Source organism: Nelusetta ayraudi, unplaced genomic scaffold (genome assembly GCF_046127955.1).
Source record: "Nelusetta ayraudi isolate G7.1 ecotype Tasmania unplaced genomic scaffold, CSIRO-AGI_Nayr_v1 ptg000063l, whole genome shotgun sequence".
NCBI lineage: Eukaryota > Metazoa > Chordata > Actinopteri > Tetraodontiformes > Monacanthidae > Nelusetta > Nelusetta ayraudi.
The window spans coordinates 944,997-969,473 of NW_027466113.1; the positions used below are offsets into that span (position 1 = coordinate 944,997).

The 24,477-nt window shown below is 44.6% G+C and overlaps 1 protein-coding gene across 1 annotated transcript; it reads right to left on the reverse strand.

The window, feature by feature from the left end:
- Positions 1-5,069: 5,069 nt before the first annotated feature.
- On the reverse strand, positions 5,070-8,829 carry id4 (inhibitor of DNA binding 4). The gene is made up of 3 exons (XM_076040910.1): positions 8,115-8,829; positions 7,363-7,428; positions 5,070-6,589 (listed from the first exon to the last, which is right to left on the reverse strand). Exons 1-2 carry the CDS (start codon positions 8,541-8,543, stop codon positions 7,381-7,383), a joined length of 477 nt encoding a protein of 158 aa, XP_075897025.1. The 5' UTR covers positions 8,544-8,829; the 3' UTR covers positions 5,070-6,589; positions 7,363-7,380.
- Positions 8,830-24,477: the final 15,648 nt, after the last annotated feature.

The window sequence follows — 24,477 nt, forward strand, 5'->3', positions numbered from 1 at the left end:
TTCATTTATTTTTAGTTTCATAAAAAAACAAGAAAAAAACAGAACCTGATCAGCAAAAGAAAAAAAAAGAATCCACATCAATTATAAATAATATAATGTTGAAAATCTGATAAATCTGCCATAAAAGATTACCTTTTTTGAAGCAGCATTAAAAGCATACTTTGTAAAATGTGTCAAGATTTACAAGCAAAAGCTTAGTATACTAGGCATAAACATATTTGTGTACGTGTAAAATTGTGATAATATCAACATTTTTTAGTTTTCCTACCCACAGAACGAGCCATTTACACACACACACACACACACACACACACACACACACAGTCACACACACCTCAAATTAACCACATGCTAACAAAAATGGAATATTTGATGTATATTGTACACAAATATTGTACTAACTGACATTATATAACCTATATTTACAGTCCACCTTAGTCCCATCCCCCATGGTTACTGTTGCTATATGCTTAGCTTCTACCTCTGCTTCATTTACACCAGCATGTCAACCGGAATTTTTCAGCAATTTTGTTGAGGGATATTTTGAAGGAAATCATATCCAATTTCTTGACTAATAGTTCAGAGAGAACTAGACAGAAACCACTGCAATATTTAATAGAAAGTGAAGAAGTTGAAACCAAGAAGGACGGCTAGCGGCACACAAGCTAGCACGCCACCTAGCCCAGGTTAGCTTGTAGCTGTGCTAGCGGCCGACAGAATGTGTGTGTCAGTGTCAGAAAAACATCGTCACACTGGTAGTCTTGCGTGACTGTGACTAAATCTTGCGAACTAGGCAAACAAACCTATGGGAACCTCATGATTTGATGGAAACATTCTTGTTGTTGCAAATGACACAGTTTTACACACTGCACCTTTAAATGTAATGCTGGATATTCGGATCTATTAGCCTGCTTTTCGGAGACGGTAAAAGTAAGCGCTGCACTCTGCCGAACTTCCCCGTAACATTTGTTTCCCAGTCTGAGCCGTGCTCAGGTGAATGTGCTGCAGCCCACACTTTGTTTATGAGTAAACGGCTGTTGGTGGCAGGCATTTTAAGCTAATAGCTGCTTTAAATAGGTGCAATTATCGCGAAGCAAGAGATATTTAATCACTCTAGACCAATTAGTCTGTAATCAAGTAGTGTCCAAGAGTGAGCACGTTTCGTCCTCCACTGTTCCTCTGCGAGCGCCCCGCCATATATTTCTCGCTGCGGTGGGAAGAGCAGTGATTAACACGCGGGGATATGGGCCCCCACGGAACCGCGTAATGTGGAGTTAAATCAGGAGGGGAGGAAGTCGAGGCACAGCATCCAAACCTGTTATTGCAGTTTAACATATGCCGAAGGTTAATTTAAGGCAGAGCCGCCATGTTTTGCGCGCGCCGAGGAGCGTTGTTGCGATTTGCGGGGATTATGGGCTGTCGTGCTTCTCTCCCCCGCGCGAACGTGCACAACTTTGAGTGGGTGAAATCGAGAAACGGCCGACAAATAAAATCGTAAAAGTCTTTTTGTCACGTATGGGACGTAGACAGTGGCGGCCAAAACTACTAGCACATCTAGACAGTTGTGAAGACATCGACGTTGAAAACTCTCAGTCACACACCTGTTTCCTAAGACTCTTGCATCACCACCAGCGGTTTAACCACAATCACACCTGACGACAATTACACAAGTCCTCTGGAGACATGATTGTGCGATGTTGTGAGTGAAATAGGTCAAGGTTGTTGGTTTTTTTTATGTCCTTAATCTTCTTATGACGACTTTGTAGACATTAATCTTGTGTTATGGGTATTTGTTGGCAACAAACACAACTGAAACCTCAGATATATTTTTTTTAAATATATAAAACGCATCAGTGCAATCGCACAACTGAAAGCCATGCATATATTCACACCTGACTCCCACACTTAAGACTGTAATCAGCACACACACGCACACACAGGCACACACACACGCGCACACACACACACACACACACACACACCTGTGCAAACAATTGGCCCCAGTGACAGCCCAGCCGGCCCCATTGTTTGGACCATAATGACACTGTGTTCAGAGTGACATTTCCAAGTGACTGGTCGCAGGGCAGGCACACCCACTACCTCGGCCTCAAGTGTTTTAAAAAAAATAAAAGAAAAAAGAAAAAAAGAAAGAGCAGATCAAAGTGGTTTATGCTTCCTTATCAAGCAGGATGTGAATTCTGTTTGACTGGAATAAGGAGCGAATGCACGGGAGGAGGAAGATAACGGACAAAACAGAAATGAAACAATCAACCCGTTTGTGTGCAGAACGAAAAGTAGTGACGGAAGCGACCGGTGGCGTTCTGGCTGCTGGGACATCCCCAATTGGTGGGGGTTGGAAAACAGGGCGCCGCCGCGGTAGCAAGTCGCTCGTCAGTGTGGGAGTTTGTGAGTGAAGGCCGCGTTTGGTTGCAGCACAGATGAATAATGCATCCTGGGAGGGAGGGAGGGAGGGAGAGCAGCCATTCCGCTGCTGGAATTAGAGCCACAGATCATGGAGCCGTAATCGACGTCTCCCGTCCTGAGTCCACGCTCTATTACGCCTCAGCTGTGACGGAGAGCAGGTCCGCATGGCAGAATATAGACGATTCAAGCATATGGCTGCTGGGGGGGGGGGCGGGGAAGACATATGTCTCTGACAGAAAATGCCACATATTTCTTTTTTTCTTTTACTACTTTGCTACATATAGTGCTCAAGTGTTACAGCATGTTTCCTGTAAATACACCGTGAAAATCCAGCCAGACAGTGACTGCACTGGGAACATGTGACTGAGAGGGTCATGAGATGCGATTATATGTGTGTGTGTGTCCAAGCTGGCGACACATCTGCAGCTGAGTGCATTCACTCAAATTCGAAATAAATTGAAACAAAATATATTTTTTTAAATTCTTTCTTCTTCTTCTTCTTCTTCTTCTTCTTCTTCTTCTTCTTCTTCTTCTTTCTTATTAAATCTATTTAATCCAATGGCGTTGGTTGATTTTTCCAAACCTGTGCAATTATTTTTGCAAAAAACAACAACAACAACACTTATACTAAACTACACTGTAATGTTCAAACACAGCTCAGAAATGTTACGTACAAATGTAGGTGTCAGTTGACTGAGTTCAGGAATGGATTTATTATGTGTTTAACTGACCCTGCCAAAAATGAGACAAGCTTTTGGAAATATTGTATCGTCATTTGTATGTATTTTAACCACGATGGGCACGTCTGTCTATGTGTATTCTTTTATTTTTGCCTGTATATTATGTGCATCTTATATATCTGGACCTTGAGTCGGTCAAAAAAAGAACAAAAAATGTATATATATAATATTACTATTTCTAGTACTGTGCTATATTATGCTATACTATACTATACTATACTATACAATATATTATTATACATATATATATATTAAAACAAAATGTTGATAGATGATGAAGTTGAGTAGGATGGTCAACTCTGAGTTAAAGGGTCACATTGGATCAGCTCCAATCTATCCATCGTCTTCAGTAAAAAAAAGAAAAAAAAGAAAGGGAAAAAAAAGGTGTATATCCCGGATAAAACGGATTGTCCCTGTTCCCTCAAACTTTGCTGTCATGGCAGCTTAAACCTGGTGCGAGCCGTGCGGCCTGTGTCGCTCCGTTTCCGAGAAGCAGAATGACTTCAAACACACACTGAGGAAAGGCCCAAACGGTTGAGCGGACACCTGTCCTCTCACACTGATCCTCTCATATATATATTTTTTTTCACTTTTTTTTTTTTTTTTCATCCGTTATCGCGCACATGCACATTTCACATCACAAGGACAGTTCTTGTCAAGGGCAGCGGGGCCCCCGCTTCTCTCTAAGTGTGGACTATAAACACACACGCAGGTGGCCTGCGAGGCCTGTTTATCCTCAGATGGCCACGGTGGAGTGGAGCGTCTGAAAGGTGTCCTGTAACACCCGCGCGGCCTCTCTGTCGCCGGGCTCGCCCGTGTCAGACGGGCACTTTGGCCCGCACTCAGCAGGTTGATGTGGGGACGGCGAACCCTCGCGGGTCAGTGTGTCGGCTGGAGGGAGCTACACCTCTGCGGGAGAGAATGGGAGGGAAACTAACTGCAACTATAAGTGGGTTCTAAATATATGCTGCCTTTTAGGGATAAACTCATTTGGTATTTAGTAATAGTTACTATTATAAAGTGATCTTTTATTAAGTTTGTGAGGATGTTGAAAGCTAGTCTGAAAAATTTAATGTGGGATCTAAAAAATACTTTCTGTGTCCAGGTTGCAAAAGCCTTCAAGAGAAACGACCACAATTGAGAATTAAATTGATATTTCGTTTTAGGGCTTGAAGTCCTAGTTGCTTTCAAACCGGAGTGCTCCTGTTACACCAGCGAGGCCTCTCGCAGAGCCATGAACTCGCTGACAGTGCCGTTCATCTCGGAAGTCGTGCTCAATTATTAGCTTGAGACCAACGATTTTTGGCTGAAACCCGTCAGTTGGTTTTGGATGGATTTATCATTTGTCCGTCGTTTCAGAGTCCTACAGCGTCGGTCATTTGTTTGCGGGGACGGATCTCGGACGGATCTCGGACGGATCTCGGAATGTTAAATTAGGTCCTTGCTTTTTAGTTTTGTTTTTGCTCTTGTAATACTTTTTTAAGATTTCTTTATTTTACAAAACAAACACCTACGTGTTTATGAGCCTATAAAAAAAAAAGACTGAGACACTCCTAGTTCGGAGTTTCAACATTATTTTTCACCCGTCCTTGTGCTTGGCAGCTGTGGGTATTTGTGATGGAATTAATAAAAATCCCACTAAACAAAAAGCTTTATCCCTAAATCCCGAGAAACAGGTTTCCGGGCTTAGATGGCATCGGCAACATTGCGACATCTTTATTTAGTCTTTATTTTCCCGGCCACTCCAACAACTGTGCATTGTGTTTAGCTGAGCACTGTGGCGCTGCACCTGCTCGCCTTTTTTTCTTTGCTCCCCCCCCCGCCCCACCCAGGTTGCAGCGCTAGCACCGAAAGGAATCCAAAACAAAGATGATGCCACTTGAGACAAAACTTGAGACCACACGATTCTTCCTGGAAACTTTAATTGTTTTGACAACTCCTCACATACCAGTGAAGGTCAAGTTCCAACAGTGCAGCTGACAGTAATGTACAAGTGCCCTCTCACACTGGCAGGAGGGTGGTGAGGTAAATTCGGTGTTCGATGTCACGTAAAATAAAGGCTTTTTTTTTTTTAAACTCTTTACATTAAGATTGGCTGCTGACTCTCTGGGGGAGAAATCAGTTACTATTTACTTCAAGACAGCGTCTGTCGAAATACAGTCGGGTGCTAAAAGTCGAAAAGAAGCCTGTTAATGCTCACCCTTTTTCACCAATTCCAAACCAAAGTTGAATGATTTCTTGGTGTAAATCATTAACCCCTCAAGAAGAAGTGCTGACTAAGCAAACACGGCAGAGAGAGAAAGAGGGCAAAAAAAAGCGTAGCAGTGATTTTTCTTTAAGAGTTTTACATTAAACGAACACTGTCAGAAGTGCTGTACCTCTCGGAATATCCTAGCAAGAGTGCAACGTAACAGAGTCACGCTAGGACTCTGTTGCTTACTTCTTTTTTTTTTTCTCTCCAAAAGACCAAAGAGCAGACCAACACTTTGCCCAAAGTGGGTCAGAGATGTCAAAGTTAATGAGTACAAAACCATTTAAGACAGCGAAGCAGGGCAAACAATATAAAGAACTCGTGTTGAACTCCACCACATATCTACACAGGGAGGGCTGCTTCAGTGCACATTCAACATCTCTGCAAGGAGCCTGACATGCTACATGGGGAAACTATTCCGAGTAAAACACTGCGAGGAGTTAAGTGACAACGCTATTGGCAGAGCATAACCATGTTCATTTACTCCAGACTGAAAAGTGGAAACACAATATTTACAGAACGACAAAAAAAGGTTTTAATAAAAATATCTCATAATTACAATAGTCTATTTTAGGCATAGAAGTCTTCCTTTCACATAATTTCATAGAACATTTGCGTCTCTTTATATGTACAATCTTAATTGTATCGAATCAGAATTGTTTCCTTTTTTTTTTTTTTTGTACAGTATCAAACATTTTAAGATCCCAGGGAGGGCATCCCTGTTCAACACAAATCATCTATTTTAAACAATAGATGTTCAAAACAACAACAAAAAAAATGTACAATGATTTTTCTCAGTTTAGTAAAGCTTGAAACTGGAGTCATTTCGAGTTATTCTTTAAGCACAATTCACAAGAAGGTTTTCAGAGCTGTTGACAGGCGAGTGTCCAGGCAGGGGGATGGAGGGGGCGGGGGGGTCGCGGAGAAAAAAAAAACAAAACTTCCCAACGGTGGCGACAAGAACGTAAGTCAGAGTCAACTGAAACAGGACGGTGGAGAGGCAGACGTCTACATACTGGCTCCTTGTTCGGGTCGGAATATGAATAGTGATTTTTTTGGGCTGAATTCCTCCCAGCGGTTTTGAAATCCCCTTGTGATTGTGCCTCCAGTTGGGCGTGAGTCCCTGGCGAAGCGTTTTTGCTGGCTTTGGAGCGGCTCTGTGCTGCCTGCGCACCTGTGGAGGGGATGAATAGCAGCGGGGGGGTGAGCCACACAGCTCCAGACTGACTGGCGCCACCGACAAAACAGAGGCCATGCTTGATCAACAACCCAAAACAAACCAGGTCAAACAACAAGCGAGCGGCTCCTCGGGGCTGCCGGCCGAGGGGGGGCTGTCGCCGAGGGCGTCCCGCTGCACCGCGCACTCGTGATTTTCTTTTTTTTTCTTTTCTTTTTTTTTTTGGGGGGGGGGGCCTGATCCAGGTGTGTTTAGCTTCTCGACAATAAAACGTAATTTTACAGCCAGAGCAGCAGCTTGGACGGGAGAGTGAGGAGACAGAGGGAGTAAAGAGAGGAGAGAGAGACAGAGGAAGGAGTGTGTGTGTGTGTGTGTGTGTGTGTTGTGTGTGTGTGTGTGTGAGTGTGTGTGTGTGTGTGAGTGTGTGCGGGAAAGAAGGCAAGCTGAGGTTTTAACCCTCTCCTCTTCCCAGATTGCCACACCGGTGACAGTTATTGCGCAAAAAGCGCAGCTGCCTCTGAGGTCGCCTGCCATTTCAGTGTTCCTCTATTATTTCTGTATTTCTGAACACTCGAGGCATTTCGTTTTATTGACGCCCCACTCTGGCTGCAACAGCCTCGACACTTTCTCCCCCCCATCGAAAAAACACCTCTCTCGCTCGGCCAAAATGCAGAAGGCGATGCTGATTTTAAAAAATCAGCATCGCCGAAAAATGTAAAAAAATAAATAAATACAGAAATGTTCATTCGAGACAATTCAAGTCTACTCACCAATGCAGTGTTGGGGTCTCAGCGGCATAAAATAGAGTCCTCCGGCTTTTTCCCTATTGACGTCCTCTGCAGAGAAAAAAAAATGGAAAAACAAGAAAAGCAGAAACGTTTAAAAAATGACTTTAATCCTGAAATAAAGATAAAGATAAAAACAAAACAAGGCCTAATGTTTTACGAGTGTGAACGATGTACAGACGGGGCCTGCACACATTTACCCCGGCAATATATCCCATAATACACTCTCTTATAGTCCATTGAATAACAAATTGGCCTTATTGTGGGCGGTGGAGTGGGCTGCAGGCTGAGGTACTTCACCAGTCGTGGGATAAGGTGGGCCTCTGACACGCCGTCATTATCATGCAAATCACCGAGCCCGCATTCAAGTGCGCAGTCTTCCCCGCACAGAATGCGCTTTATCGCGGACGATTTCCCGAGAATGTGCCGTGTGGTCGCGCGGCGTGTCGTTTTGATTTTATCCTCCCCCCCCCCCCCCACCCCCCAACCTCCTCCTCTCTTCTCTCCCACCGCCCCCCCCACCACCACCACCAAAAGTCCCATTATCACAGTGAAAGACAATGACACGGAACGGGCATGACGCGCTTTGTCTGTGTCTGACTAGCGGGGAGGAGGAGGAGGAGGAGGAGGAGGAGGTGGTGGGGCGGTCTGGCACAGGGAGCCGCAGTAAACAGGGGTCCCCGGTGCTTCCCCCGGCGGGATGAGGAGCAGTCCCGGTGGGCTAGGAAGGGACTCACCTGATGGTGGTCGATGTTGAGCACCGTCAGCGGGGTCCGACCGGGGTTGGAGGAGGCCGGCGGAGGGCAGCTCTGCAGCGGCTGCTGCTTGTGGAGGGAAGGGTGCGTCTCCAGGGCCAGCTGCAGGTCCAGGATGTAGTCGATGACGTGCTGGAGGATCTCCACTCTGCTGACTTTCTTATCCTGCGGAATGGTGGGCACCAGGCGCTTGAGCCGCGTGTAGCAGTCGTTCATGTCGTACTGCAGGCAGAGCAGGTCCTCCTCCTCCATCCTGCACCGGGCGATGTTGAGGCTCTGCTTGGACAGATAGTGCAGGGAGAGCGGGCTGCCGCTGGAGGTGTTGGAGGAGGTGGTGGTGGTAGCAGCGGCGGTGGTGGTGGTGGAGGAGGAGGAGGAGTCCTGGGGGCGGACCGGAGTTACGGCTTTCATCTTCGAGGACCAGCGGATCGGCAAAAAAAAACGTAAATAAATAAACAGTCGAGAGGAGGAAAAATGATAAATAGCAGCGCCGCTCGCTCGCAGGGAGGCGTCGGAGATTACTCGGGGTGGGGGAAAAAAAAAAGCTGTTCCGTTTCAAAGCGCAAATTAGCGAGGGATTAGACGCGAAAGGCGGAATCGTAGTGTGTCAACACATCCCGCGGAGCCGCGCAGTTTCCTCTCGCCGGAGCCTCCTCGGTCGGTGTGAGGGGAATGAATAGAGTGGCCACATTTATAGAGGCGAGGGGAGGCGCCAAGCCAGCCAGCCGGCTGACAGTTCGGGTAGAGAGAGGAGCTGGTCAATCACCGGCAGCAGCCCTCCTCCCCCTCCTCCACCGCTGCCCACCGACCCCACCACCGCGGAGCTGAGAAAAAGGCGTGTCTCGCTCCGTGCGCGCTGCGGTGGGCTGCTGTTGGTGGAGAGAGAGAGAGAGGGGGGGGGGGGAGAGAGAGAAAAAAACGGAGAGAAAGAGAGAGAGAGAGAGGGAATAAACTGGGAGCTGTCATATGTGCGTTACGATTTCCACGCGTTGTAAAGTGGAACAAGTACAAAATAAAATACATTATTATTATTATTATTATTATTATTATTATTATTATTATTATTATTATTATTATTATGCAACCTGTGTGATGTGATGTTCTACTGTACGTGCACAATTCTCTCCACTGCTGAGCGTCGGCTTGTCTGTCCAGAGCAGCAGCAGCAGCAGCAGCAGCAGCAGCAATCGATGCGTAAATTACGCACAGCCTCGCTGGCATTGATCCCCGGCTCTTCCGCTTTGACAGACGATCCCTGAGACCGAGCACCTGCACGTATGCGGAAACCTGACCCGACTCTCGAAAATGAAAATCGCAACGCATTCGACTCGAAGCGAAAACACTCCAACACAATTTCACATGTTTTTTTTATTTTTTATTTTATTTTATTCTTCAAGAACAATCCTGTATATTATAAGTGCAGTCGGAGACATCACTCCTAATTGTAGTTTTGCTATTAATACATCATTCATGTGCAGTGTTTATTATTATAAGACTTATTACTTATACCTCCTAACAGATGAAGAATACCTCAAAAACGTGTTTTCCAGCTCGTCATAACCGAGTAGCCTAAATGTTTGCGACTTTATAACATATTAAATACAAAAGAACAAGCTGCGGGGAGCCTGGACCGGACAGTTTGGCGGCGCTTCCCTCCTCCAGCTGTGTGTTATTGTGAGCGCCGCCATACATTCCTCCGCTCTCGGCGACAAGTCGCCGCTCCGCTCCCTCCTTCACAGCCGCCTATTGAGCTGCCCCGCCGCGCAGACTGCCTGGCGCCGCACGGAGGCAACTCATCTTTTCATCCACCTCCTCCGCTCGCCCTCTACTGTACTCCCCTCTTTCTCTACTCTTCCCCTGGATGCGCAGGAGGCCTCCAGGTCGGCGGCGATGACACCCACCTCGGCGCTTCTTTGGAGGTTTAACGTTCCAAACTTTATGGGAACCGCCACAGTCTCGGCTTTCATGAATATTGAAAGGCCTACATGGCTTTAAATGGGCATTTTCCTCTCCTCCCTCCGCTCTCTGTTTTCTGTTGCCATGGAAAGTGACTGTTCTGCTCAGTAATGTGCGCAACAACGTTTGGTTCAGGGGCAACTTCAAAGGGGTCAGCGGTATGAATCTTTGATGGTCGCCTTTTCCTCCAGCAATGCGGAGCGTGAACTCTTGCCCATGACAAGCAGATGACGGATTATTTCTGAGAGAAAAACAACACCGTCCAAGTCGAGTCTCAGCCGTGACTTACTTGCTGCGTTTGGCCGTGTATGTACAATGTACGTCATTATACAGTGGTGGAAAAAAAGTTTTTGGACAGCCTTAAAGTTTTTCCTTAATCAAAATTTCTGTCATTAAAATTGGCCAAGAATTTTTTTGTGCCTGTGTTTCAAAAGGTTGTGTGATTTTTTGAAACAATTGCTTGATTGAGATGATGTTGTTGCTTTTTGTTAATAAGACAAAATAAGAAAACTAAATTCTTTCAGATATTGTACTCTGGATGCGTTACAAGAACGTACAGTTCTGAGCTACACAGAGCAGTGCGCGTGCAGCATGTTGGTAAATGTTGTAAATGTTGGTGGCTGCACCAAAATGAACTGCACTTGGAGACTTGAGACGGATTCTTAGCGCAATGCTGTTCATCACAAAGGCACAAGATGTCCAAAAACTTTGTTCCACCACTGTGGGTCTGACTTTTAAAGCAGGTTGCTCCCTCCCTCGCCAATGGATTGAAAAGGGCAGCTTTCCTCATGATTTACACATTTGTTTTTTTTTTCCAGCAAGTGTGTTTTTCAAAAGAAAAGCAAGAGAAAAACAATTTGATACGTGTATTGGGCATTTAAATGTGGTCATCTTTCACATACAGTTTAATGTTTTTATGTATTATCTGCAACATAACAAATAATGTTATTTTTATGAATTGTGACATCCATGACATGTAAGTATTGCTTTGGAGGAGGTGAAGGTGATGTGTCTGCTCAGTGCAAGACAACACACACAATCTCTTCAAATGAATGCATCTTTGAAGGGGTTATCTGCTTCAGGATGTCTCCCTATAGTTTCTAAACAGACAGACATCATGACCGTCAACTCATCACCTCACAACAAAGCTTACTGTTTAAATCTGACTTACTTGTCAGTTCCTTCAACACCTGGTCTCGACTCGTGAGGTTGACATTAAGCTGCGTTCACAACACCGCTGCGTTTGCCACAGATTATGATTTTTTTTAGCCATTTATTTTCAGCTGGACCTCCTGCAGGTCAGTGACGACAATTTCCGCAGACCCGTGTCGTGTGGCACCTCGACATTTTGCTTCCTACAATCCACTTTGCGCTGTTTTTGCCAATCACCACAAAGCAGCACAGTGAATTTCATGACTTGACGTCACAATGGGTCCCGACGCGCTAATCACAAGGACAACCGCTGCGCAACTGTACCATTTTTTGGCCACAGTACCAAATGCCAGGGCAACACAGTCATAAGCACAAACCATGTTACTGTAAACAGTCAAATATATTAGAATAGACTCCGTCATGTCTCGTCTACTTTGGTGGCAGCACTCAGCCAGGCACGCTGGTAAACCACAAGCTTTTAACTCAAAGAAGTTAATGTCTTGTCAGCCAGGCTAAAAAGGTCATAAAAACAAGCACTTGCTATGTTTAGAACTTTTGTTTCATCTTAAGTAAGCCTAAAATCACAAATTGAAATGAAATGAAAAATGACAAATGTTTACACATCCTTTTTAGTGTAGTTAAGTTCACTTTTGCTTCGTTGTTCCATGCTACTGGTTGCCAGGCTGAACCAACTAACCACACCTCGACAGGTTTAAAGGTTACAGCCAGTAATGAGATAGAGAGCGCGTGCCAAGTGAGGAACATTTCACAATATTGAAATAAGTTGTAATCTTAGTTTAGGATAGTGCATTTGATTGCTCATAGTTAGAGTCAGAATATAAAGTTGTCAAATTTTAATGTAATGACGTAATTGGTGGCACTTGAGTTCTAAGCATAAACATGCCAAGGTCACCCACCAGAAGTGGTGACCTTGGCATAGCCATCTGAGCTTCTGAGCTGAGTCATGTCACAAAATAACATGCAGATATCAACAGTTAGTCTCATGAACCTTCTTTGTTGGCCAAGAAGCTCTCAATATATCTTTGATTGCTCTTTGATCTTTATTCCTCTACTCAGTGATCAAAGTGTCACACAGGCCGAAACCCAAAGTCAGTTCCAATAAAGGAGGAAACGAGCGTTATCTCCTCGCTGCTCTGTCTGTTGTGTTTGCTTTCTCGTGCTTCCTCTGCATGCACTTCTCTAATTGTGGCCCTTCTGGCAGCACTTCCCCATAGGTTTATAGCCGTGCTGACAGGGGACACAAGATAGGTGACTAGAGACTCATTACCAGATAAACCTGATAGGCGAAACTCTCTGTTTGTTGTGGCTACACAATGTGGAGACACACCGGGCTAATAATTTTACCTCTGAGAGAAGAAATGCTGACTAAAACCTCATTTACAGGGGTTTGAAACGTCCTCCTGATGCCACAGATGTAAAAAAAAAAAAAAAAAAAGCTGCGTTTTTGGTCAGAGAAAGTGCCTGGAAAATTCCTGGTCCTGTTGCTAGCATTTTCTCTCCTGCATGTGAAAATGCCTCAGGGAAGTTTTTGAGGATGTGACCGATGAAGATGGTTCTCCATGGTAGATGAACACCTCTTATTCCCCATGAATGTTAAAATCTTTAATACCAAGTGGCAAAGCAGGTCATGACTAAACAAATTTTATCGATTTATGTTACACATATATGAATTTCACTTTGAAATATAAACCTTGCCATGATCGAGGCTGATTCTGATTTCAGTGTTTCTGCACAAATTAAAAAACAAACACAGCTTTCAAACGCCAAAGAATGCAAAAACATTGTGTCAACTCGGGGGCCTTTATTTTGAAAGTTTTTTTCCCCTGGTTCTTCCCTAGTTGTCCGGCTTCCTCCCGCAATCAAAAGACATACATGTGAGGCTAAACTGGCAACTATAAATGGTCCACAGGTGTGAAGATGGATGGTTGTCTGCCTCTATGTTAAACTCCAGCGAGCTGGCAACCAGCCAAGACTGACCCAGCAGCGCAAATACATTGAAAGATTGAAAATGTCTTCAGACCTACGTTTGAACCCTGATTCTCTGGTGTATGATGAATGGCCCCATTATTTATCCTATTTATACGCTGCTAATTTTGTGTCCAAACAACCCCAGAGCCAGTGGCGAAACACACCCATCTCTAAATAGAGCGGTGGAACGAAACGCCTCTCTGCCTCGACATCACCTGTGAAATTCTGTCTAATTCGGTTCACGTTGGCCAACACTCACTTTCACCTTGTGAACTCCAGCCCAGCTGTGCAGGCTGTGCAGGCTGGCTGTCTGCTTGTGGCTTTGCCGCTGATAGAACGGTCTTTCCAGGGCAGGCTGTAGTAAAATAACACCAACAGGTGGATCGGCTGTCTGTGGCCACGGAGGAGGTGGGGACGCCGACCTTTATTTATCCACCAAATGGGTAGCGGAATAGCTGGCATGCACAGATAAATTTGGACGTGAGTGTAACGTGGGGCCACATCTCGCACCAGGACTGACTGAAACTGTTGTATTGTTCCGAGTGTGGAAGGTAAAACTTTCTATACTTATGAATACATGTTTCTAACATGAATAACTGGAATGTGATTATAATACGAGACCTGAGAGAGGACCAGCAGACCAGCGACCCAACCGTGATTGGACAACATAAAAGTATTCAATTATGAAGAAACTGAATTAATTTTTTTTTTTTTTTGTTATTTGCTGACTTAATGGACTTAATGGACTTAATGGACAAAGCAAGTTGTTATCTAGTTAGTTTAAGCATCAACCAGGGCGTGGCTATACATTTTGGGACCATTGACTGAAAAGTGGTTTTGCTGTGGATGGTCTTGTGTCTTTCACACTAGTGCAGCGTAACTGTTGGTGTACATTTTAAACTAAAGCAACGTACGAAAAAGGAGACAGCATGAGAACCAATTGGGAAACAGTTAATTTCACCCATTTATTTTATTTCCTTCAACAGAATAGCCAAAATATTTCCTCTAAGCTCGGACCTCTGCTGTGGTTACTCTTTGATAAAAAAAAAAAAAAGAGAAGTAGTTTGATAAAGTACGATCACGGTGGTGCGATGCATGTTTGGACAGGCGGGCAGATGTTCGGGCAGTTATATTTAGAGAGATTCAGTTTTTAAAATGTGGTATCCGAACGTATGTGTGCGAGCGACGACAAAATGTGAGTGTTTTCTCTATTAATGGCTTTAAAAATGAGTTTCGGCTGCCAGTACTCTGTACATCACCATCAAAGCGGAGAAACCTATCGATCGACAGAAGAGATGTTTGCACAGGAGAAAGAGGGAGAGAAGATCATTCTTGATTTAGGCTTCATTCTCGATCCTTTTCTCTCCTACATTTTTTATATTCTTCTGTGCTGAAAGAAGAAGAAAAAAAAAAAAAAATCAGTTTCCAGCTCAGAATAGTTTCTCATCCTTGCCGTGTTACATTTCAGACCACACTGTGATGTTGGGTTTCAACTGCCACATTTATCAACACCTGGCCATTCACACAGCAGAGCTGGCAAGACGCGCGTCTCGCCCGTACTGCAGGGTTTCACATCTGAATCCGTCTTGGTTTCTATACTGGTTGTTGTTTAAATGACAGCCGCCGCCCGCGTCGCCGTGAGAGGAGCGGCGGCCCCTCCCACATCTATCAAAGCCGGGCCCTTCAACACACGACAAAACCGTGCGCGTGTCTCATGAGAGTCGCGGGTGTTTTCCGAAGCCCGGATCTGTCCCCTAAATGTGGCTGTGATGGTAGGTGCCGTGTTTTTTTTTCTTTCTTTTTTTTTGCACGCTCTCTCCAGGTGACACAGTTTGCACAACATGTCTTATTCCCTGATGGACTCCCGGCTAAACACAACACGTCTCTCTGTGTGTCATTTACACAGGTGCATTCACTGTTTGCACTGTGCAACCTGACTACACGCGCACACACACACACACACACACACACACACACACACACACACACACGGGCATAAATGCATCATGACGCCACAAAGTGGCCACACACAAGCCGGTCTCAGTACAACATAAGCTAATCTTGGATGAATAAACCTGTCATTGTTCCCTTGTTTCAGGGAAAATGACTTATATAAACTTTTTTAAGTTAAGCTCACAAGCCATGATTTATACGCAAGCTGTATTCCAGATGCAACCAGTCGGCTCTTGGGGGCAATATTCAGACGAATCATTTCATAATTCCCTCAGCTGCGACACTCACTTCCCTATTTTTTCACTGTGGTCACATCAAACACTCCTGACCCGGCGTTTTGGATGCTCCTCTGGTGTCGCCGAGTCCTGTTTATACTTCAAACTCAGCTGGGACCCGACAACTGCGAGGCGCACAGAGATGATATTGTTAATGTGTGTACGTGTGTGTGTGTGTGTGTGTGTGTGCGTGCGTGCGTGCCTGATGGTCTCTGTGTGAGTGACAACAGGTGCACCTTTGTCACATCCTGTTGTGCAGCTGCTGTCCTGCTTGTTGTCTCAACAGTCAGCGCCAGAGCTGAAATCTCCCTCTCAGCGGCTCGGTGTCCACACTGTTTACACTATTTACAGTAAACTGTTCCTTCCCCTCACAATACCAGTCAGTTTTTTTTTTCTTTAGAACTTTGTACTTGGCGAATTGTACGGTATCCCTGAGTGTTTTAAAAAACGATCCGGAGACCTTGTTCGTTTTGCCTTCAAAGGACGGCACATTTGCCAAAAACTTAACTCTATAAAGCAATTTCATTTCACAACCTTGAGGCCAAATATGGCTCATTTTGAAAGGGGTTATTACAAAAGCCATTTCCCCCTTACTTTTACAAAAAGAAGAAAGAAACAGTTCAGATTTGAATGTAAATAGTACCTAGCATGTGGTGAGATTTGTTATGTAACAATTCTGCTTTTTTGTGTTATATCTCAATGAAAATTACAGTGTGGCTGCCCTCATCCTAAGGTATTTCATAGGCCGCTTTCTAACAGACATAGGATATTTTTTGTCATTTACTATCTCCTACTGAAGGAATACACACAGTTATATGGCAAATATGTGCATATCTGACTGCTGTGAAAGAGCAAGCTGTCACTATGACAACCAGCAGCTGTAAGCACTGGTTTTCATCTGTACTGAGACGAAATATTGTACGACGGATTATTAATTAATTAAGTTCAAATAGACACACACACAAACATACACACACATATATATATAAATATGATAATAATTGTATTAATACATTTTATTTAGAGAGTGCTTTGCAAAACACATACTGTACATACATATGACCACACACACACACACACACACACACACACACACACACACACACACACACACACACACACACGGGTATTCCCTTCTAACGCATTTATTCTTTTATTTATTTTTTTTTTTACAAAATTTGTGTCGATTTTTGCAGGAGATGGGTTTTGTTTTTGATGATGGTTGGTGAATATACAGAGGTCAGAAGTAAAGTCAGTTGGTGTTCATGAAGTTAGAAGGTTTAGGAGAAGAGAATGCGGAATATTTTGTTTTGATTGTTATTTCTAATCAATGAGTTGATTAATTATTTCCTGGCTCACTTTTTATTTTTCTCAACAAATTGGTGTAGATATATATTTAGATGAAGCTTTTTTCAAATTAAATCGCACTGATCGTTCATTTCGGGCGACACAGTGGCTCAGTGGTTAGCTCTGCCGCCTCACAGCAAGGCCTGGGACCTTTCTGTGTGGAGTTTGCATGTTCTCCCTGTGTGCACCCTCTCTGCATGGGTTCTCTCCGGGTTATCTGGCTTCCTCCTACAGTCCAAAAACATGCATGTGAGGTCAATTGAACATTCTAAATTGTCTGTAGATGTGCATGTGAGTGTGAATGGTTGTCAGTGTCTATGTGGCCCTGCGATGAACTGGCGACTTGTCCAGGGTGTCACCCTGCCTTCACCCTAAGACAGCTGGGATAGGCTCCAGCAGACCCCCGTGACCCTGAATAGGAATAAGCGGGTATAGAAGATGAATGAATGAATGAATGATAGTTCCTTTAATATTTCTTGCACTTTAGGAACCAGCGTCCCATTTGTGTAGATGTGGCATCTTATTACAAACAAAAACAAAGAGATTTGCATTGGTTCTCGTCGTATGAGAGCCTGGTCTTGTATGACAAACTCTAGACCAGCATTCGCAGAGGTTTACAGTTACAGTCCAACAGTAGAGTTCACATGTGATTAGAGACTCTTTGGGAACTACTGTGCGGCTGCTTTTATCAGATTTCCAACTAATGCTCCTCCAGTTCAGCCTTAAAATATTGCTTCAGTGCAAGGTGTGCTCCGAAATAGAACGAGACTAACATTATCTCAGCGGTTACAAATGAGCTCTAAACGAGCCTCACTTAGCCATTAAGCTAATTGTAACTGATGAGTAACCCAGCCTGATTCTTTCTCTTCCGAAATTGTGTTGTGCGCTTTATATAAATTTGACCTTCACATTCTCACACTGTAGCCGCGTGTCTTACCAGCAGGAATTGCGCAAAACCTAAATATCGGCGTAAAAAAACTGCCCGTGGAAACACCTAAACTTTGAAAAATGTCTCAAATATCGCTAAAAAACATATATTGCTTTTCTGAATTACTTCGTGGAACCTCACGTTTAAATGTGGAGAACCACGTGACACTGAGTCCAGTGTGCGTCCTCTGTCGGTACACTCCAACCGTCCACAAATCTGTAAAGTGACTGCTGCTTTGAGACCTCTCAACAGGTCTCCTTTCAAACCGTCTGTTGTGCTCGTCCTCAATGGAGATGTTTCAATCCACAGCGGTGGGAACGAGTGGACCGGAGCTACTAAAAGGGACTAATTCCTCGGAGAAAGTGTCCAGAGAAAGACCGGGGACGACACCAGCGTCGGAGTCAATGAGGGACTCGACCCTGTGACCCACAGGGCCTTCAGCGGGTCTATGATGCAGTGTGTCGACGGATTACAGCCCTTATGTTACCGCTCGACTGTTTGCCACAACAGCCTGTCAAGCCTGAAGAGACAGCTGCAGATAGACAGCTTGATTGATACGTGGATTGATCGCTTTGGACAGCTACCCATCAGACATGGTGGTCTATTGATTTCCCCGAGTATTTTATTTGAAATTTTTCTATTAGTGCATATAACCTCCCTCTTTTTCTTTATTCTTTTTTACCTTCACCGCCCTGGAATGCCAACAATTCCAAAAGTGAACACTGGCTCCCTTTGATTAAGAAAAGTTCCCATCATCAGACTCGCGCTTTACGCGCGCTTTCGCTGCCCCCCTTTTCACTCCGTCCTTCCTGGAACCTCCCACCAGAGACCCCCACCCCTTCACCCCTTCTAAACATTTTTTTTCCCCTCCGAGGAGGGACTTTAAGGAAGAATGTCATTCAACACATTCAACCGAGCGCCCCCCAAATCTCTGCTGCAAACATGTTCCCACTGATTCTCTCAAAGAATTAATTGCTCCAAATAATCTCACCATCTGGTTGTTGAGGTCCATACCTACGAGGCTGCTCGCATTGCAGAGGTTGGGGCCCATTCAAATGGTGCTGTGGCTCAGAGAGAGGGAGAGAGAGGTAGAGAGAGGTAGAGAGAGAGTGAGAGAGAGAAGGAACGAGAGGTAGTAAAGGCTTGCCAGGAGGCTGAAAGGAGGAGGGAATGACAAAGACCACCATCTGCTCCTTGTCTTTCTTGTTGGCGACCCCGGACGCCAGCAAAGACCCTGAATCTCTATGATCCAAACGGGAGACCACTGACTGGAATGTTATTGAGAGAGGATAGCGAGCGGGAGAAAGGCAGTAAGTGAGAAAGAAGGAAAACAAAAGGAGAAATACCAGAGCCTTCCAGAGCGAGAGGATCCCACCTCGCACATCATCATATCTATTTTTCCTCCCCTTCTGCCGTCCCCTTTGGAAACACAAAGACGAAATGCAAATCTTCATTCCAGAAAAACAAAAAAGAAAAAAAAAAGCCTGCGGTGCTCTGCCATTGTTGGCCTTTTGAGCAGCCTTTTATGTGCTGCAGGAAAGAACAAGAAAAAAGAGATAGACAAATTGTACTTTGTTTGTCTGACTGGTTTACTTTAATCACACAGTGAAACAACCAGACTGGATTTGATTGTGTTTTCAGTGGTCTATATATGTTATGTTAAGGTTGTGACACGTGTTCACAAGATGACTTGACCTCAACCTGATGTTAGTCTGCAGGTTCTTCACTGGATGGGAGTTATGGTGACAGCCACGTTACCTAAAGCTCACATTACTCAGTTGTTCTCGGAATAGCAAAAATATACAGGCTATAGTAGTCAGAATATACGATCAGCAGTCAGTACGTGAGCGTGTGCCTCGGGACGTGAGGTTGAGAAGTTTGTTGGTGCAGTAAGTTCTTGAGCACTCATAGGTGTATTCTTTGCAAAAGGAAGAACATTTTTTGACAATTTTTTTAAATAGAAAATCAAATCATATTTTAATTTTCAAACGATGAGAAAACAGAGGAAAACCTATTCATTTGTCTTAGATGAGATGCCTTGGGAATAGACAGGTCAGCTTCATTGTCATTACACATTATGCACAATGAAATTGCGAGATCAGAACTGAAGGTCGGTCCAGAACCGCTGTGACTGAGCGCGACGTCGCTTTGGGCCAACCAGATGTGAGTGTTTACGTTTTTTCACTGTGGGAATAAACCTTCTGGAACACACGGAGAACATGTAAACTACAATGAGTTCCTGGACTGGGAATTCGAAGAGAATTACGCTAACTTAACCACAGTCACACGGTGTTGGTGAATTACCTTGGCCACGTTTTCTTACTTTCTGACTTATATGACTATTAGAGCATTGTAATGCACAGATCCAATGGTGCATTGGACTGGTGTAACCGTGCATTCAACTTGCCTGCACTTGGAATCCAGAAATTCCTCAAAGTTTTCCCATGAAAATCACACATACCTGTCACGTGACCTAGTGTGTAAAACTGTTACGCGCTCCTTCCAGGCTGCTTCTCTGTCCAGATAACTGACACATGTTGTCAGACCTGCAGATTAAAACAACCCAAAGACAAACCATTGGTTTCTCAGCGGGCCCAAAGGAAATTTCCACAAAGGCATACAGTCGGGTATCCCAGAGACACTCTTCTGTCCATTTATGAGTGTAATGTCATGGACGTGAGTGTACCTCACTGGTCCTGCAGACAGTGTCCAGCATGGACAAGATGACACAGTTACTGACCCAGTGGTTTGGGTAGCAATATCATGATCTTCTGCTCGTTCAAGATCAAGGCTACTGATGACATCATCAGCGATAGGCTGACCCAAATATAGGAACATTTGAGTTTATTGTCATACGTATGTTAAGAAATGCATTACCCGTACAATGAAATTCTTACTTTGCAGCCAACAGTGAACCACAGGTAAAAAATACAAGTAGAAATCTAATGAAACAGGTGTATATAGAGGTTTCAGTTTTAAAACATATCATGCTATGCAAAGATAAGCACAGTTTCTTGAAATGGGCCACCTGCGACTCGCTGAAGTTCAAAGCCACCATCATCTTTGCGCTTGTATGCTCGGCGCACTTCACACACCTTTCAGCCGCCTCATTTCCAAAACTCATCTGGTCTTCACTCGTTTGTGCAGGAGACTTGACTGCCACCCACAGGAGGATGCAGGAGACCCCGTGGCGGTTGACCACCACCCCTGTGTCCCGTCAGTAATCCATCCTCTCTCCAAGCCCCAGCTTCTCTTTCTGTACGCCTTCATTTCAGCACTCGGCTGGAGACAAATCATTCAAGTTTTTTTTTTTTTTCCTTCCCTTTGACCTTCAACACTGAAACGATCCCAGACGCACCTTCTCCGCCCTCCCGTTCCCATCCGCAGGTTTTCCTCTGCCGCGTTGGGAAACTTTCTCCGGCTGCGTCTCTGGACGCAGCTGAGCATCCCTCCCCCTTTTCATTCAATTAGAACCCTTTACAAATAGAAAAACAAGTGTGTGTGGCGCACTGCGGTGCCTCCGCGCTCTGTGTGTGTGTGTGTGTGTGTGTGTGTGTGTGTGTGTGTGTGTGTGTGTGTGCGTGCGTGTTGTTGGGGGGCGGAGACGCGGATTCAGACTTGTGGCATTGGAATGTGCGCTGGTATGTGGTGAAAGCGATAAAAGCTGAATGAAGGTTTCATGCCCTATAGTGTGTGCTGTGTGGGCGGCTGCTGCGGCTGCCTATCTTTGTACAGTGTGTGCGTGCACGCGTGTGTGTGTGTGTGTGTGCGTGCGTGCGTGCTTGTTCTTTGTGCTGCAGGGTGTTTGCGCCCTCTCCACCTCCACACCCCTGGGAAAGTGTAACAGGTGTGCCTTGCACTGCGGCGGGCAGCAGGCTGCGAGCGGGGTGGAGGGGCTGGAGGTGGACAGCTTCCCTCGGGGTGCCGCTGCCCGGCGAGCATCCCGTCCGCAGGAATCAGCCCCCCGACCACCAGCCTCTCGGTGCCACGCAACTTCGAGAGGGAGGAATAAAAAAAAGCCAAAGAATGTGGGAGCTAATTAGCACATTTACATGAGAATCGACCTGGCAGATCACACGCGCGCGGCCCTGGAAACGGAGTGTCAGCGCGGCGGCATGAGAGGGAACTTCTCAGCTCACCTCTCCCCGCTGTACCTGCATAATGTCGGACAACAGTGTTGCTCTCCAGAAATAAAGTATTGTAAACTGATTCATTTCTTTGAAACTGCTTATTTCTTAAGGTTTTTGCTCAATAATTTGTTCATCTCTAATCTCCATGGTGCCTTCATGATCGCACCCTCACAGAACGCCAGAACCGTCTTCGAACCAGTTAGTAGAGAGAAAAAAAAAGGTGCCGAGTTGAACCAATGAAAGTAATCAAACAAAGATTTAGTTTATTAATCTGTAAAATAAGAGAGAAAAATGTCCTTTACTCAGTAATCCCTAATACGTCATCGAACCCGATCCAGTGCTTAATTGTGAGATGTTACTTGTTCTGAACCAACTCACTCATTGCACATCATTTTGCAAAAAACAAAGAGATAAACAGTACATCAAGCCAAAAGTTGCAAAAGGAGTTGTGTTTGGGTTCCTACTGTGAGCTCTCCACTCTGCTGTGTAGTGTCTCTGCACCAGCTTGCTATTTTCCGCCCCGGTATAGATTCTTCAGACAGAGGGGATTTTTATGACTGTGTCTTCAATAGTTTTTGGGACTAAGAATAAACCTGAAGAAAAGCCCAAATCCCCGCAGAGATCTTTTATTGCCGCTGACGGCTTTGAATTTACGACTGAACTTGTTAGTTATATTCCGGCCAATGCCGTTTCAAGTTCAGCTGTTCATTTTCACACATTCCCCCCCGGCAGCCTATGTCAAGTCAGACAGACTACATATTTGAGCCAATCCCATAAAATTGGAAATGTTCAGACACTTTGCCGTTTGCGCAGCTTTTCCGCAGCACTTTTTGTGTTTCCTATTCTACCACATTGGAAGTTAGCTTTTTTTGGTGGGGGTGCTGAGGGGAGGCATCCCTTTGTAGTCACTGAGGGGATTTTCAAAAATGGACCTGTCATGGAAAATTGCCTGCTTGGTCTTGAGTCCAAACAGCTTTATTTTTGGATGGAGTGAGGCACTGGAGTCCTATCTGAATTAAAAGATGGGGCATAAGAAAGGCTTATTTTCAGAGGCACCCTGAGCTCCGGGCGGCTCCAGAAGTTGTGTTTGCAGTGCAGGGAGACGAGCCAGCGCAGATGGTTAGGTACCAAAGGCAGCGGACTTTTTCTCATGCCTTTAAATGGGAGCGCTCTCTTTCTTAGCTAATATTTAGCTCCTTCAAATGCTAATGGAGTGGCTCCGCTCTCCAAGGTTAGCATAACAACTATGAGAAAGCCTTTAGATCTCAGACATTTGTTTACCAGATGAAAGAGCCTGCACGTTGTAAGAGCGGAGAGGGAGAGAGTCGGCCTCCCAGCAGTATATCTCCCAAACTACCCCCAGTCAATTTCCAGTTACAAGGCTGCACTGTTTGTGCCCTGTTTCCAGCCGTCCATTTCCACCAAACACATTCTTCTCTCTCATAATGTTGAGAGGAAGCCATTGCCATGCTTTAATGCAATGTCACATTGTGTGTGTGTATGTGTGTGTGCCTGTGTGTGGGAGTCTGTATCAATAAATAAAGGCTGGGAGAGTAAATGACTGCAAGACTCAGATGATCTGTTATGATCCCAAAAAGTAGTGAAAATAATTCAGCAACACTGTTGTATGTTTTCGCACAATCGCATTATATTGCAGCGTATTCTGAAAATAAGCCAGGAAATTTTCTGAGCATCTTCCGTGATTTTGTTTTCACTTACGTCAGAGTAATCAGAGTAGAGACTACAGCTAATTTCTGTCTTTTGTCTTTCTTTCTTTCTTTTAAAGAAAACTGTTCGTTCTGTATCCACAAGCTGCTTTGATTCTGTATTTTTTTTTAAGCTCCTTTTGATCCATTGTGATAGAAAATGATTTATATCACCATGGCAACACCTAGTAAGCCCCCTTAAACACACACACACACACACACACACACACACACATACACACACGCACACAAACAAACAACAAAAACCCATCAGCTTTGGTTTTGATTAGGGCTTACAGTCATTATTGACGTGTGCTATTTCTAAAACATGAAAAAGTCGGTTCTCTATGGTGCTAAATCACATTAATTACTTATATATGCATCAGAAGAGAAAATATGACAGAATGACCCATAAAAAGCTCCACTTTAAGTAGCAGCATTTCCCCGGTGGAACAGTTTCAGAAGCAAACAACTCATATTATACTTCAAACTGCAATAAGGCACTATCTTTCCTGCATCTCGTAATGCCTTCCAGTTGCCAAACAGGGACTCTGGAGGATGGTTAAGAACCCACTACAATATTTATTGAGCATGGTGCAGTGGTGCCACACATACAAACAAGTAGACTATGCACGCTTGCAAATTAAAGCCCATTAAACCTGAATTTTTGCTGCCAAGAATCTCAGAGATGCACTTACCGTATCTTTGAGGATTGATGGCGTAAAAGTCTTTGCACCACGACGACGCTGTTTTCCTGCAAATGTCGAACGTGCGATTGTAAAAAAGCTGAATGCATTTATGTGAGTAATTCTGTTTTATGCCACTCTGCAACTTCCTCCCTGGTGGTGTCCCATATTCTGCAGGTTGTTTATGTCGGTTTCAGGATCCGGGCCAGCGATGACTTCTTTC

Excerpts from the sequence above, each read along its gene's own strand:
- id4 (XM_076040910.1), bottom strand. The coding sequence starts at position 8,543 with ATGAAAGCCGTAACTCCGGTCCGCCCCCAGGACTCCTCCTCCTCCTCC. Across the intron at positions 7,429-8,114 it reads TCAACATCGACCACCATCAG|AGGACGTCAATAGGGAAAAA; the intron begins GTGAGTCCCTTC and ends TTTTCTCTGCAG.